Below are 12917 nucleotides of genomic sequence, written 5' to 3'. Positions count from 1 at the left end.
TCCCTCTGTTGGCCCTAGGATAAGCAGTCCTCCACATTCCTCACCCTTTTTCCACACCTCACCATGACAAATACTCTACTCCACCCTGCCCCATAGGATGATATGAAGCGTAAGGTTGAAAAAAAAAAAAACTCAGGAAAGAAGTTTTATTTTCAAACTTCTAAGAAGACATTAAAAATGCCAGGTAGAAACCCAAACAAAACCCTGAAACCAAAATGAGAAGCATGCCCTGGGGACAGCCAAGAGAAGTCCAGCCAACTGGAGCTGGGGAGAAAGGGACACTCTAGACTAAGAAATTTCACCCAGGAGCCTGAGTCTGTGCATTAGTGTCTCTGTATTATGGAGCAGATGATGGGGCAGCATGAACCCTGCCCCTTATCTCGATGCTTCCCTGCATAATGGGGAGAAGGATCGGGGACAGCAGCAGGTGGGTGTGAGATGTAGGAGGCACAACTCTCGGACAACACTGAGAATAGCCCCGTGGACTTGATCAGCTCTTGCCATGGCAGTTGCCCCCTGCTCCCTAGTACCCCACTACTAAGAAAACCCAGAAGGGCTAGGGTGAACAGGCGCAAATGGAGGAACCATAATGAGAAGCCTCTCAAAGAAGTGGGGCACATCAGACTAGGCACAACAACTTGGCTTGGGATGCAGCTATAGGAGGACACAGTCTGACTCCTGCTTTGATCGCTGCCTACGTTCTCCGGTTGGACGTCCAGATGAGGCTCCTCTCTCCTGTATCAACATGAACAACTGGTCAATTATCTACCCTGGAAAAGTATCAGAAAAAGTAGAGTTTGGGGTTCTAGGCTGATGGGACGTTAGAAAAGACAAAAGTGAAAGGGAGTACTGATAGAATCGTAGGAGGGGAGAGTATTGGAAGGTTTGGGAGTTTGAAGATGAGAAAAGCAGAGGTGAGAGACACTGAGATTAGGGACACTTGGGGAAAAAGACTAGCATCAGGGAGACCAGAACAGGCCCTGCCTAGGAGGGAGTACCAGGACTAGTGCTAGGGTGGGTTACCTGTGGGGATGGGGCACGGGGTGGCATGGGCAGTGCCTGCTGTTGCTGGTACTCTTCCTGCTGCAGCTGCCTGGCCAGTTCCAGATCACTGAGACCCAAGGCCCCTCGTTGCTGTTGTTGCTGGAGGGACAAGGCAATCATATAGTCCTGAAAAAGAAAACGGGCCGAGGACGAAAGACACTAGGGAAACTCAGTTCTAGCTTTACCGATAAATCCGTCATCCCCCCCGCCCCACCCCAGATCACCAGGCCTTTCTCCCTTGTAGCCAGAGACAAAACCAAACCAAAAAACCAGTTAACCTTGTATAGTCAGACAGTAAGTAGGGAAATAGAAAGCAGGAGAAGAAAGAAAGAAAGTAGATGGATAGCCCTAACCTGAGATCCACAGACTCCTGAGTCTGATTTCAGGGGGTTTGTAAACTTGGAATGGGTAAAAAAAATACAATTTTATTTTCACTAACCTCTAACTGAAATCTCGCATCAATTACAAATTGGGGGAAACAAACAAACAAAAAATATTGTGAGAAGGAGTCTGTAGGTTTTACCAGAGTGCCAAAGAGGTTGATCACAGAACCTGGACTAGATCATCAAAAACAGATAAAACATCAAATTACGTCCCTTATTCCTTACCTGCTGTTGCCCCATGAAACCAACATGAGCCCCTGCCTGACCCACTCACCTGATCCACTTGTCGTTGGGTCTCCTGAGAGTGAGCCCCACTCCCCGCTCCCGCCTCCTTGCCCAGAGCTTGGCTTAGGTGGAAGTCAGAGTCACAGAAGCAGCTGTCTCCATCCACGTTGTGCAGGCTCTCCCAAACCACCTGTTCCTCCTGCAGAAAGCCCTGATCCGTGACCAATAGGTAGAGATGACTCTGTCAAAGTAAAAGAAAGTGGGGCAGGTAGGTGGTGCAGTGGATAGAGCTCCAGCCTTGGAGTCAGAAGGACCTGAGTTCAAATCCGGCCTCAGACACTTGACACATACTAGCTGTGTGACCCTGGGCAAGTCACTTAACCCCGATTGCCTCAGCAAAAAAAAAGTAAAAGAAAGTGTTCAAAAAACAGTTGATGGGAAGGAGTGTTGGGGATTTTGTGGAGGTACAATTGCTAGGAAGCAATTGGGGCACATTTGAATCTCCTGGGTTTGGTGAAAGAGTGTGAGCGTAATTTTGGTTATATGCATCTTTTTTTTTTATCATATGTTTCCATAGGATCATAGATTTAGAGCTAGAAGGGGCCTTAGTGCATTATTTGGGAATAAGGGGATATCTGAGCATAAATGTATCTTAAGTATGTGATCCCTGTGGTCCTGTTCTCCCTGCTTCTTCCTCACTGCAATGCCTGCTACCCAAGGGCTATGGAGATGGAGTCCAAATTCTTCATTGAAGGACATTAGCTTAAACACAGTGAACTGGGAGAATATTATGTAGGAAAGAGGTCATTGGGAATACACAAGCCCCTAACCCCCTGAAACCTCTATCACCTTATGCTTGATCATAGTGCTAAAGTGATTGTTTCGAAAAAAGACACTGAGTTCTCCTTCCTTGGCAGCTGCTGTTAGCTCACATAGTCCATGGTATGTCAACTGTGCTGCTGTCACTTCCAGGAACTGCTCTGCGATTAAGCCTGGCAAGGAAAACACAGATTGGGATGAATTTTGATGTAGATCCAGAGTTTGAAGCTGAAAGGATCGCCCAGAGATGATCCTAAAACTCTGGGGGCCCTTTAAAGTGCAATTCTTTTTACCTCCCCAAACATTACCTCCACCTGCCCTGTTGCCTGCCTCATTCTCCCCTCCCCATAAAGCAGGGGGTGTGTTCTAATGGTAGAGAGTAGGGGGCATTACCTTCTGTCACGAGGTTGGTATCATTTGAATGCTTACAGGTGATGATTTTCTCCACCAACTGATTGTAGCTCAGTTTGCCAACTGCACTCACAGCCTCAGGGCTCTACAAGGATGATGAGGTTGCGTGAATGAGAAGAACCCCCTCCCCACCACCCCAGGGACGTAGGATGCCTCCTATATCTCACCTTGGCTACAGTAACATGACCAAAGGTGCCCGATCTCTCAACTCATAAAGAACTGGTACAGGTTTGCACGTGCTATTTATACTTCTTTTTAATGTCTTTTGTTTAAGGTTAATCTGCCCAGAAATTCCCATCAACCATTCTGTATTCTAATAGCCCCCTCAGCCCTCTTCCTCTCCTTTCCCTCTTAACCCCCATTCTGTTCCTGCTGCTCTCCCCAGCACCTTGTCTTGCTTCAGTTTTGTTTGGAGAAATAGAACTCCTTGTACCCTCACCTGTGGATCTACCAGCCAACCATGGTAGAGGGGAATTCCAAGTAGGTCAAAGACACTGCACTCAGGTGTATATTCAAAATCAGAGACGCCTGTGAACCGCACGTTGACATCCAGACCCGTGGCCAGTTTGGGTAGTACTGTCATTGCATCATCTACATTCTGGGGGCGGGGGGGGGGGAGGGAAGAGACAAAGAAGTTAGCCCATACCTCCACACATCTCCAAGAAGAGAACAGAATCCTGCTATTTCTGAACTCCCTAGGCCCAATAGTCTTGATTCACCTTCCCTCGAACCTTGCATGATTCATCAAAACCCTTCTGATCCCTGCCTTTGCTTCATCAACCCAAACAGATAAGGATCTTTCCAGGAGAAAGAACCCCTGCCCTTAAAAATGGGGAAAAGGGAAATACACTAAGGAAAGAGGGGAGAAGGTTTGTCTAAAGTGCCCAGTGGTGAATTGCCACCCTCCATTCCCTATAAATCTTCAGATCTCTATCTTGGAAGTCCCTCCTGCCTTACCTGCTGAAAGTTTAGCTGTAGTGCTTCTGACTTCTCTTGTGGCTTGATGGATAGTAGACAGTCTCCTACAGTAGAAAGTCCTTTATGAACTAACCCTCACAAACCTCCCAAACAGGTTCTCCCTTCCCTTGCAGAATTGGAGATCCAGAAGAGAAGCCAGATATGAAGCTATCTTAGAATGCATCTCGTTTCAACCTCCCATTTTATTAGATGAGCAAACAAGTCCAGGGAGGCTAGGCAGAAAAGTAGTAGCCAAGCAACAGCTTGAATTCAGGTCTCCTGATGACCAACCTGATGTTCTTTTACCAGCCAGACTCATAGAAAGTGTCTCACAAGGAAAACCCCTTGCTCTTCCGAATTTCAATTCTAGACAAATCAACTACCTGCAGAGCTGCATTGAATACCACTCCAGTCCACATGCAACTCACTCACCAAGATGTGCCATTAGCTCATCTGAAGTGATCACTTCCTTTTGAGGGGCCAGCTTCACCTGAAGACAAGAAGGAATGCCCAAAGAATTAATGGTGTTTCTGTCCTTTCACAAGTTCCAGAACACAAAGCATTGTAGAAAAAGGGAGCTATGGGTGGTGGGTAGGCTAGGTGGATGAAGTGATATGAATAAAAACATCTACAACTACTGTTAAAAAAAATGAGATTAAATATCAGGAAAAACTTCTCCTTTTCAAGGGGATAAGACAAAGAAGAACGGGATCTATCTTTGAGTTACTGAAACAGATGGCATAATGTGAAGTTCTGTTACCATTTGAAAGAAAAAGGAATGACGTGGAAGGTAGCTAGAAAAGGAGGCATTCTACACTTCCCCTCAGCAGAAACTCCTCCTGTGCCCCCCTTTACATGTATATATATGCATACCTTCCACTGAAGAAAGAGGATGTTCATGATGGCAAGCAGTGGACAAGGCCCATTGGTGCTCTGAGTGATAATGGGTGTCCGCTCCCCCTTCCAGGGGATCCATTTCACACAATAAAAGTCAGGCTCAAGCTGATGGTTTGAAGGAGACTGGGGCAGCTCCTGAGGGCTGGGCTCCTCCTTCACTGCTTCTTCTGAGTTCTGGGTTCCTAGAGCTGGTCCTGGTTGCTGTAGATCATCTTCTGGAGGGGGTGACTCCAAGTTACCCTTGTCCTGGGCGAGCAGTGAGACTTGGTCTATTGGTTCCTGCCCTCCAGCTGCACCCTTAGTATCTTGAGTATCTTTGTCTTTAGGGTCCAACTCTGACTCTGACAGGACTTCATTATTTTCAACGGTGTCTGCTTCTGGGGTCCTGATTTCATCAGAGGATGGCTGGCCAGGCTGAGGGTGCTCCATGGCTAGAAGGAAGCAAGTCGGTTGTGTTCCACAGGTGAACCCTCTCCAATGACTGCAAGGATACGTTCAGTCCAGGCTTGGTTATCAGCAAAGTGAATAGTTCAGGGAAAAGTTAAGCGTCAGATATAGGTAGAGCTAGGGAAGTCTAGGAAAAGGAGAGTAGTGACAGTGATGAAAAGCTGGGTGTGGTTCAGGCACCTCTACTGGGTACAAACAGGACTAACTTCTTTTTTTGGCTTGTATAAACAAGAGGGTCACTGTCTGCCTCTATCTGGCTGTTACTAGATGGAACTAAAGAGGAGAAAACATACAAATATGTGGTGGATTACTCCAGTGAAATCAGGAGCGCAGACTGGAATCAGCTCTCAAAAACAAAGAGAATAAGAAGAAGAGAAAAGGAACAAGAATAAGAAGAGAAACAAGGGGACTGAGCCACACAAAGGAGATAGAGGAAGAAAACCCCCCCACCAAACAGCACTAATTATTAAAATTTTGGTGTTCTGCTAACCTGATGAAGAACATCAAGACAATAATCCCAGCCATGACTCTCAGAAACCATAACTCTTAGAAAGAAGAGGATTGAAATCATTGTCTGGACCCCTCTGTCTTTTTTTTTTTTTGACAAGGCAGGGGGGTGAAAAGTGACTTGCCCAGGGTCACACAGCTAGTAAGTATCAAGTGTCTGAGTTCAGATTTGAACTCAGGTCTTCCTGAATCCAGGGCTGGTGCTCTATCCACTGTGCCATCTAGCTGCCCCTTGGACCCCTCTGTCTTACACCAAGGCCCTGCTACCTGCCTGCCCAAGAGATACCTTGAATAGACAGAAGCTTTATGCTTTTCCTCAAAGAACAAATTATCTGCTTTCTCCCTTCTTTTTCAGAAGGGGTCAAAGAGTGAATAAGTTTAAGGTACTTGGAGTTTTTAGAAAAGATGGATAATAAATTAGAATAATGCCCCCTTTAGGGCATTGAGGGACATTTTATGCTTTTCTGAGAAAACCTCCTTTCCTTGCATGGCCCCAAACTGCAGCAGAAGAGTAAAAGATAGACCTTGGGAAGGACTTCCCTGTAGGTGAGGAAAAGAAATATAGGAATAAGTTATGGAGGGGGCAGCTAGGTGGTGCAGTGAATAGAGCACTGACCCTGGAGTCAAGAGGACCTGAATTCAAATCCGGCCTCAGACACATAACACTTACTAGCTGTGTGGCCCTGGGCAAGTCACTTAACCCCCATTGCCCAATTTAAAAAAAAAAAAAGGAATAAGTTATGGAGACTAAATTGAAGCCCTGATCATACACTATGATCTCCAGCCCCAGAGCACAGAAGCAATTCCTAAAATAGTAAGGAAACCTTTCTGGATTAATTGGAAGACAGGGATAACTTTCCTCCCAACTCTACTTCATCAAATACGTTCACCTCTTTTGAACCTCACCCACCCCATACATATATACAACATGCATTTCCCCCCTTGATTGTATATAATGAATAAGGTCAGGGAATTCCATGATTAACTTGTGAGGCTCTATACAGAGATGAACCTTTGTCTGAGACTTTAATTCTATCTCTCCACAGATGGTGTGGACATGTTCATTGGCATCCGTAGATATATTGATAACTCACTGAGGGCGAGTGATTGAATCTTATAGATTGGAGATTGGTTTAGGTTGTTGTGGATTGATTTGGAATAGATCAGTTGACTCAGTCATCAGGTCAGAATACTCCTTTGTGCAGGGCCTATGAACTAAAACAGACATACCAAGCCTTTCATCCTTTTTGTCTTTTTGGAGAACAGAATAGAGAGTAAGACCTGGGCTCTGAGGGTTCCCAAATCCATCTTCCCTTCTACAATGACTTCCATTGGGCAGAAATACATGGGAGGTGCATTACTATCATCCATTTGGCCTAAGAGGATTGTTCCCAGAGCAAAAATCCAAGAAGCCCAATACCTCCTGGACGGAGCGGAGATTTCCTGGTCAATGTCAAGGTCCTGGTCAGTATGACCCTAGAATCCAGCCTTCTCATAAGATAAAGGGGCATTTCCTGGACAATATCAACCTTGGGATTGTTTTTCTAATAACTTCAAGTCTGAGAATTTTGGTATTTAGGCTTTTACAGATAGAACGGAAGTTATTGGGTAGCACCAGCCTCTTAAGGAAGAAGAAGAGGATTATACATATGACTCCTTGAACGGGAAGAGCAGCAAGAGAATCAAGCTGCAACATGAGGGAGCAAAAGCTCTTTTTATTGTTCTCTACTATCATGAATTATTTGGATGGTGTAGGTCCATTGGGAAGGAGGTACATATCTAGCAATGCTCTTCCTTTCTAGGGGTAGTCTGAGACGCTAATGCTTAATGCCTAGATGAAGATGAAACAGAAACTCACCAGAATATTTGGGGTTTGTCTCCCTAACAACCTCAAGTTCATTTCCCATCCTAAGGAATTTGAACCAGGGTGGTACTAAGACTCTGGAGGACCACGTAGGCCCTTTGAGGAGGGTGGGACTCACTGGCAAGGGAAGGAGAATCTTATTGACTTCTTAGAGACAGTGAATATTTGTTTTTGCATTTTCTAAGGAGCAAAGTCTGTCCTGTACTCAATATGCACTATTACCCTGAACGCCTGTACAGGAGCTAGGGATCCTTTTACCCCCATCTTTGGAGACTGAGTTTGAATTATAGCATGAAATTTCCCAAAGGCAACTCATCAGGAATGATAGAAGACAAAGAGACAAGGCTTATGTGCCTGCATCCAGTTGTGAACTCAAAACTTAAAAGGTTAAGCTTCAGGTTATACATGACTGGGTCAGTAAATAAATAAGTAATTTACTTGTTTAATGAATGTTCTTGTTTTACATTCATCTAGCTATCTTTATATCCTTTATGTCTATAACCATTTAACTAAGTAGCAACAAGGATGTAAACATGTCTTGGATGATAGTTGATGAAAAGGGTCTTAGGCCTTGATCTCCAGGAAACATCCCCCCTTGAACCTTCTTCGAATTCCTTTTACACAGGTTCTCTGAGAGAGAAATGAAATCTTCATAGAAATCATGCATTTTTCATTTCCCTGTACTAGCCCAGAATACTCCCCATTTTGAAACACAGAGATTTGAGGGTGGAAGTTATAGGAAGAACTGGAGATGGGGAATGGGAAATGAAAGTTCAGGTTAGAAGAATTGGAGGAATATGGCTGTAGCATATGTACTCAAACTACCCATCCTCTCAACTTAAGTATATGACAGCCAACTGCATGTCATTATATTTTGTTAATTTTAAGTCAGAATGCACAGAAAGTACTTTCGTGTTTTATTCCCTTCTCTCTCTCTTTCTCTCTTCTCTCCCTCTTTTTTCTCTCTGTCTTATTCCCCCAACCTTCCTGGGGGCACTTAAAGAAAACAGGAGGTTGATATTAAAATGATCGGTAAATGTGGAACAGTTTGGAAAGCCCCTCTCATATCTTCTGTGTAGTGCCAGAATCTATTTATAAATAATTGGGGGATTGGAAGTTAATTAAAGACTTCTGAGGCAGATACCCTTTAAAAAGAATGGGATGGGGATGATAGGTGGTACAGTGGATACAGCACCAGTCCTGGAGTCAGGAGGACTTGAGTTCAAATCTAGCCTCATTCATTTACTAGCTGTGTGACCCTGGGCAAGTCACTTAACCCTGACTGCCTCACCAAAAAAAAAAAATTAAAATTAAAAAATAAAAAATAAAAATAAAAAGAATGGGGTCCTATCAGGTCAGAAGAGACTAGATCAGGGACTAGGGGCTAGACAACAAGAGAACTTGAGTATTAGAAATAATGACCAGATATAATTGTACATGTATAGCCTGTATTAGATTGCATGCTGTCTTGGGAAGAGGGGAGGGGGGAAATTTAGAACTCAAAATCTTATAAAAGTGAACGTTGAAAACTAAAAATAAGTAAATTAAAATTTTAAAAAATATAATGACCAGACTGGACAGAGACCTATTTCTCAAGGTATACAAAGTACATCCTGTCCCTATGCCCACCCTTAGTTTGGTGGGCTTTAGGATTTCACTTCATTTCACTGTAGCAGAGGTTAAGTGGGAGCTAAACCAAAACTGATCAATTCTCTCTTCCTCTTGGCTCCCCAAATTCTTAACCATGCTCTCTACCTTAAGTCAGTGAGGATGAAATAAAGCCTCAGCCCTTTCTTGAGAGATAAGGGACATTATCAGGGAATTCTTAGGGAACAGCCAATTATGACAGATATGAAGGCAAAAGAAAAGAGACTTGTAGCTATCTCAAGGAGACCCTAGGAAACTTCCCTTTCTCACTTAAATCCCTCATTGTCCCAAATTCCTTTTCACCGTCCCCCAGACTCTCCATTCATGGTTCAGAGTTTCTCTTCCAAATAACTCAAAAAGAGTATCGTGGTGCCCCATCCACTTCCCTACACAAAGGAGCAAGATGCATTAAAGGAAAGAAAATGTAAGAACCAAAAAATCTCCTACATTTCCCCCCTCAAAAGACCTTTCAGAATGTGTGGAATAAAGCTTGGGAGGGTGGTGTCATCTCCCAAAGGCTACATGGGAAAGAGATGAGGGTAGGGGAAGGAATTAAAAGAAAGTTTTACCTTAAACCAGAGGGAGTTTCTTCAGGGACTCAGTTCAGGAGTTTGCTAGGGGGCTCCCAATCCAGAGAAGGATGCTCTCGGCTCAGCTTCAATAGCTTCTTGCAGCTGTCAACACCTGGGCTGACGGGCTTCAGAGCTGGTTGGTGTCCAGGCTTGGTGGAAGCAGTTTCGTACTCACGCCCACCACTGTCGGGCAGTGGGAAAGAGAGGAGGGTGCCACAGATACAGCTCAGCTTTCTCCCCTCAGCCCCATCCTGTATAACCTTCGAATACGCAAACCCCTTTAGGCTTTGGGAGGGTCTCCAGATCTAGGGTGTGCTCTCCAGGCCCTGACTAAAGCCTGGTTTTCCAGGGGGAAGTTTCTGTTTGTTCTTCTTTTTTCCTTCTTTTTTTCTATTGAGAGAAATCATCAGTTAAAGACAGATTCCCTGGGGCAGGGGGCAGACAGCCGAATTCCAAAAGGTTTTCATAAGAGCCATCTGCCGTGGTCAGCAGCTGGCGACAGACAGAGAGAGAGAGAGAGAGAGAACGAGAAGGAAGCGAGAAAAACAACAGAGCCCTTCTGTTCCCTCCCACTGCTGCTAGAGAGGATGAGGACTCTTGTGCCTCTCTGGTGAGATCAGGGAAGAGCAAGAGAGGGGGTAGGAGCAGGAGAGGGAGGGGACAACATACTGTCCACCCAGCACTCCCGGAGCTTTCAGTGTGTTTTGCTTGCAATTGACTCATTTCATGCCAACGTGTATTTTGGCTTTTTTTTTTTTTTTTTTTTTTTTTTGCCCTTGTTCCCTCCTGGTGCTCTTAGCCCCTGTTCTCCTTTCCCCGAGCCTTTGCTGTGTCATTTTTGAGCCCTAGACAAACTTGTTGAGCTCTCCTTGTACAGCCTTACACCCAGTGGTAACTGAAAACATAGCACAGTCAGTCCAAGACTCCTGAGTTCCAGTGCTTAGGCCACGTCCCCACTACTATCATTCCCATTAATAACCAACTTAGGGAGCATCAAAGAAGAAGTAGGGGTTGAGAGAGGGAAATAAAAAGATAGATAAGTAAATGAAAACGTGTGAAGGGGCAGTACATTGGGGTAAGGAGGGTAGGATGAAGGTAAATGGGGACTCCTGAGAAAATAAGTGACAAGGAGGTAGGAATTCCATTTCTAAATTCTGAGGGGACCCTAAGTTCAACTGAACAATCGTTAAGTGACTATGAGTCAGGCATTGTGCTAGGTGCTAGGTATACAAAGTACCCAACAGAAGTCTTGAAAGGGGATGAACTAAGTTGGGAGTGGGTGGAAATTCTGGGTCTTAGAAGGGCAAGCGATGAGTTAGGGTGGCAAGAAGTCATTAGGATCATAGAAGACTGAGAGCTGGAATGTCCCATAGGTACCTCAGACTCAACATTTTCAAAATAGGACCCTTTCTTTTTCCCTCTAACCTACCCTTACTTCCAGACTTCCCAATTTCAAAAATGAAAGTCTCTGTTTTCAAGGTCACATTCTACCCAGGGATACAAGACATATACAGATAAGTATATAGCAACAGAAGGTGTCAGTCAGTCAACAGGCATTTTAAAAGAGCCTATATGTGCTAGGCACGGCTAGGTGCTGAGGATACAAATAAAAAAATGAAGCAATTCCTATTCTCAAAGAATTTACATTCTGCTGGGGGAGACAACAAGTACACGCGTAAGTAGGTATGAAATAAATATAAAGAAAATAAATACAACATTGTTAAATACGAAGTAGCTTGGGAGGGAGGACACTAGTAGCGGAGATCAGGAAATGCTAAATGTAGCAGCTGGAGCTTGAACATATCTTGAAGGAAGAGAGGGATTCTGAGGCAGAGGTGAGACAAAAGTACATTTTGGGCATGTGGTGTAGCCAGTACAAAGACAGAGAGATGAGAGATGGAATGTGTTATATGAAGAACAGAGAGAGGGTGACTTTGGCTGGATTAGTGTGGGAAGGGGAGAAATGTTCAAGGAGGCTAGAAAGATAGCTGGAGACAACGTTGTACAAGGCTTTAAAAGCTAAATAGTGAAGTTTATGTTAAATCCTGGAGTCAGGAGGGAACCATTAGAATTTATTTAATAGAGAATAACATGGTGAGGCCTGTGTTGAAGGCAAATCACTTTGGCAGATGTATGGAGGTTGGACTGGAATAGGGAAATATTTAAGGCAGGCAGATTAATCAAGAGACCTTTGCAATAACGTAGGCAGAGGTTATGAGGGCCTAAGCAGTGCTAGTGGCAATAGAAATAGAAGAGGTCCAAAGGGAGAAATGACATGGAGATAGCTACAGCAAGACTGGCAGCTGACTAGATGGGTAGAGTAAAAGAGAGGTAGGAAATGAGGAAAATTCACATGTTTCTGGGAGACTGGAAGAATGCTGATATATTCTATAGAAATAGGAAAGTCTAGTTTTGGGGAGAAAGGTATTTAGTTCCTGGTTTGCATATGTTAAATTTAAGATGTCTCTGGGACATCAAGTTCGAAATGCCTAGTTGGCCCTTGGTGATACCCAGGGAAAGGCTAGAGTTGGATATACAGATCTAAGAGTCATCTGCATAAAAATGATAGTTAAACTCTACAGGAATTAATATGGTCACTGAGAGAGAATAGGTTGACAGAAAAGAGAAGAGGATCCAATACACAACTATGTTCACCAGCAGTTATGGAACATGATAAGAATGATGAGCCAGCAGAGGATTCTGAGAAGAAGTGGTCAGAGACGTAGAATGAGAACTGAGAGAGACCAGTGTGCTGAAAATATAGGAAAGAAAAGGTACAGTACCTAGTTAACAGTGTTTAATGCTTCAGAGAGGTCAAGGAGGATGAGGACTGAGAATCAGATTTGGCAGTCAAGAAATCCTTGATAAACATAGAGAGAGCAGTTTCATTTGAGTGATGGTTTGGTAACCAGACTGCCAAGGGTTGAAAAGTGAGTGTGAGAGAGGGAGGCAACCAATAGACACAGTTATTTCCAGGAGTTTGGCTGAAAAGAGAGGTAGAATTTTAGGATGATAGCCTGAGGGGATGATAGGGTCTAGTGAAGGGTTTTGGATTGTTTTAAGCCTAATATTAAGAGCCACTGCTGGGCCCAAGATATTGAGGCACTGTGTCCACTGTCTCCACTAAGGTGTCCCCTCTCTGCT

At 44.2% G+C, this 12917-nt stretch overlaps 1 protein-coding gene across 3 annotated transcripts; it reads right to left on the bottom strand.

The window, feature by feature from the left end:
* Positions 1-129: 129 nt before the first annotated feature.
* Positions 130-10342, bottom strand: LOC114043059 (ubiquitin carboxyl-terminal hydrolase MINDY-1-like). 3 transcript variants are annotated; one of them, XM_027861943.1, is made up of 10 exons: positions 9771-10342; positions 4713-5217; positions 4272-4329; positions 3840-3904; positions 3322-3480; positions 2865-2967; positions 2502-2644; positions 1702-1893; positions 1024-1170; positions 130-735 (listed from the first exon to the last, which is right to left on the bottom strand). In XM_027861943.1, exons 2-10 carry the CDS (start codon positions 5163-5165, stop codon positions 655-657), a joined length of 1401 nt encoding a protein of 466 aa, XP_027717744.1. In that variant the 5' UTR covers positions 5166-5217; positions 9771-10342; the 3' UTR covers positions 130-654. The 3 variants fall into 3 exon arrangements, with proteins under 3 accessions (XP_027717744.1, XP_027717743.1, XP_027717745.1); XM_027861942.1 differs by having other exon boundaries at positions 4713-5167; XM_027861944.1 differs by having other exon boundaries at positions 1024-1143; positions 4713-5167.
* Positions 10343-12917: the final 2575 nt, after the last annotated feature.

Source organism: Vombatus ursinus, unplaced genomic scaffold, assembly GCF_900497805.2.
Source record: "Vombatus ursinus unplaced genomic scaffold, bare-nosed wombat genome assembly UNPS02014768.1, whole genome shotgun sequence".
Classification (NCBI taxonomy): domain Eukaryota; kingdom Metazoa; phylum Chordata; class Mammalia; order Diprotodontia; family Vombatidae; genus Vombatus; species Vombatus ursinus.
This window is presented reverse-complemented; position numbering and strand designations above follow the sequence as displayed.

Excerpts from the sequence above, each read along its gene's own strand:
- LOC114043059 (XM_027861943.1), bottom strand. The coding sequence starts at position 5,165 with ATGGAGCACCCTCAGCCTGGCCAGCCATCCTCTGATGAAATCAGGACC. Across the intron at positions 3,481-3,839 it reads TACAGCTAAACTTTCAGCAG|AATGTAGATGATGCAATGAC; the intron begins GTAAGGCAGGAG and ends CCCCGCCCCCAG. Across the intron at positions 2,968-3,321 it reads GTTGGCTGGTAGATCCACAG|AGCCCTGAGGCTGTGAGTGC; the intron begins GTGAGGGTACAA and ends TCATCCTTGTAG.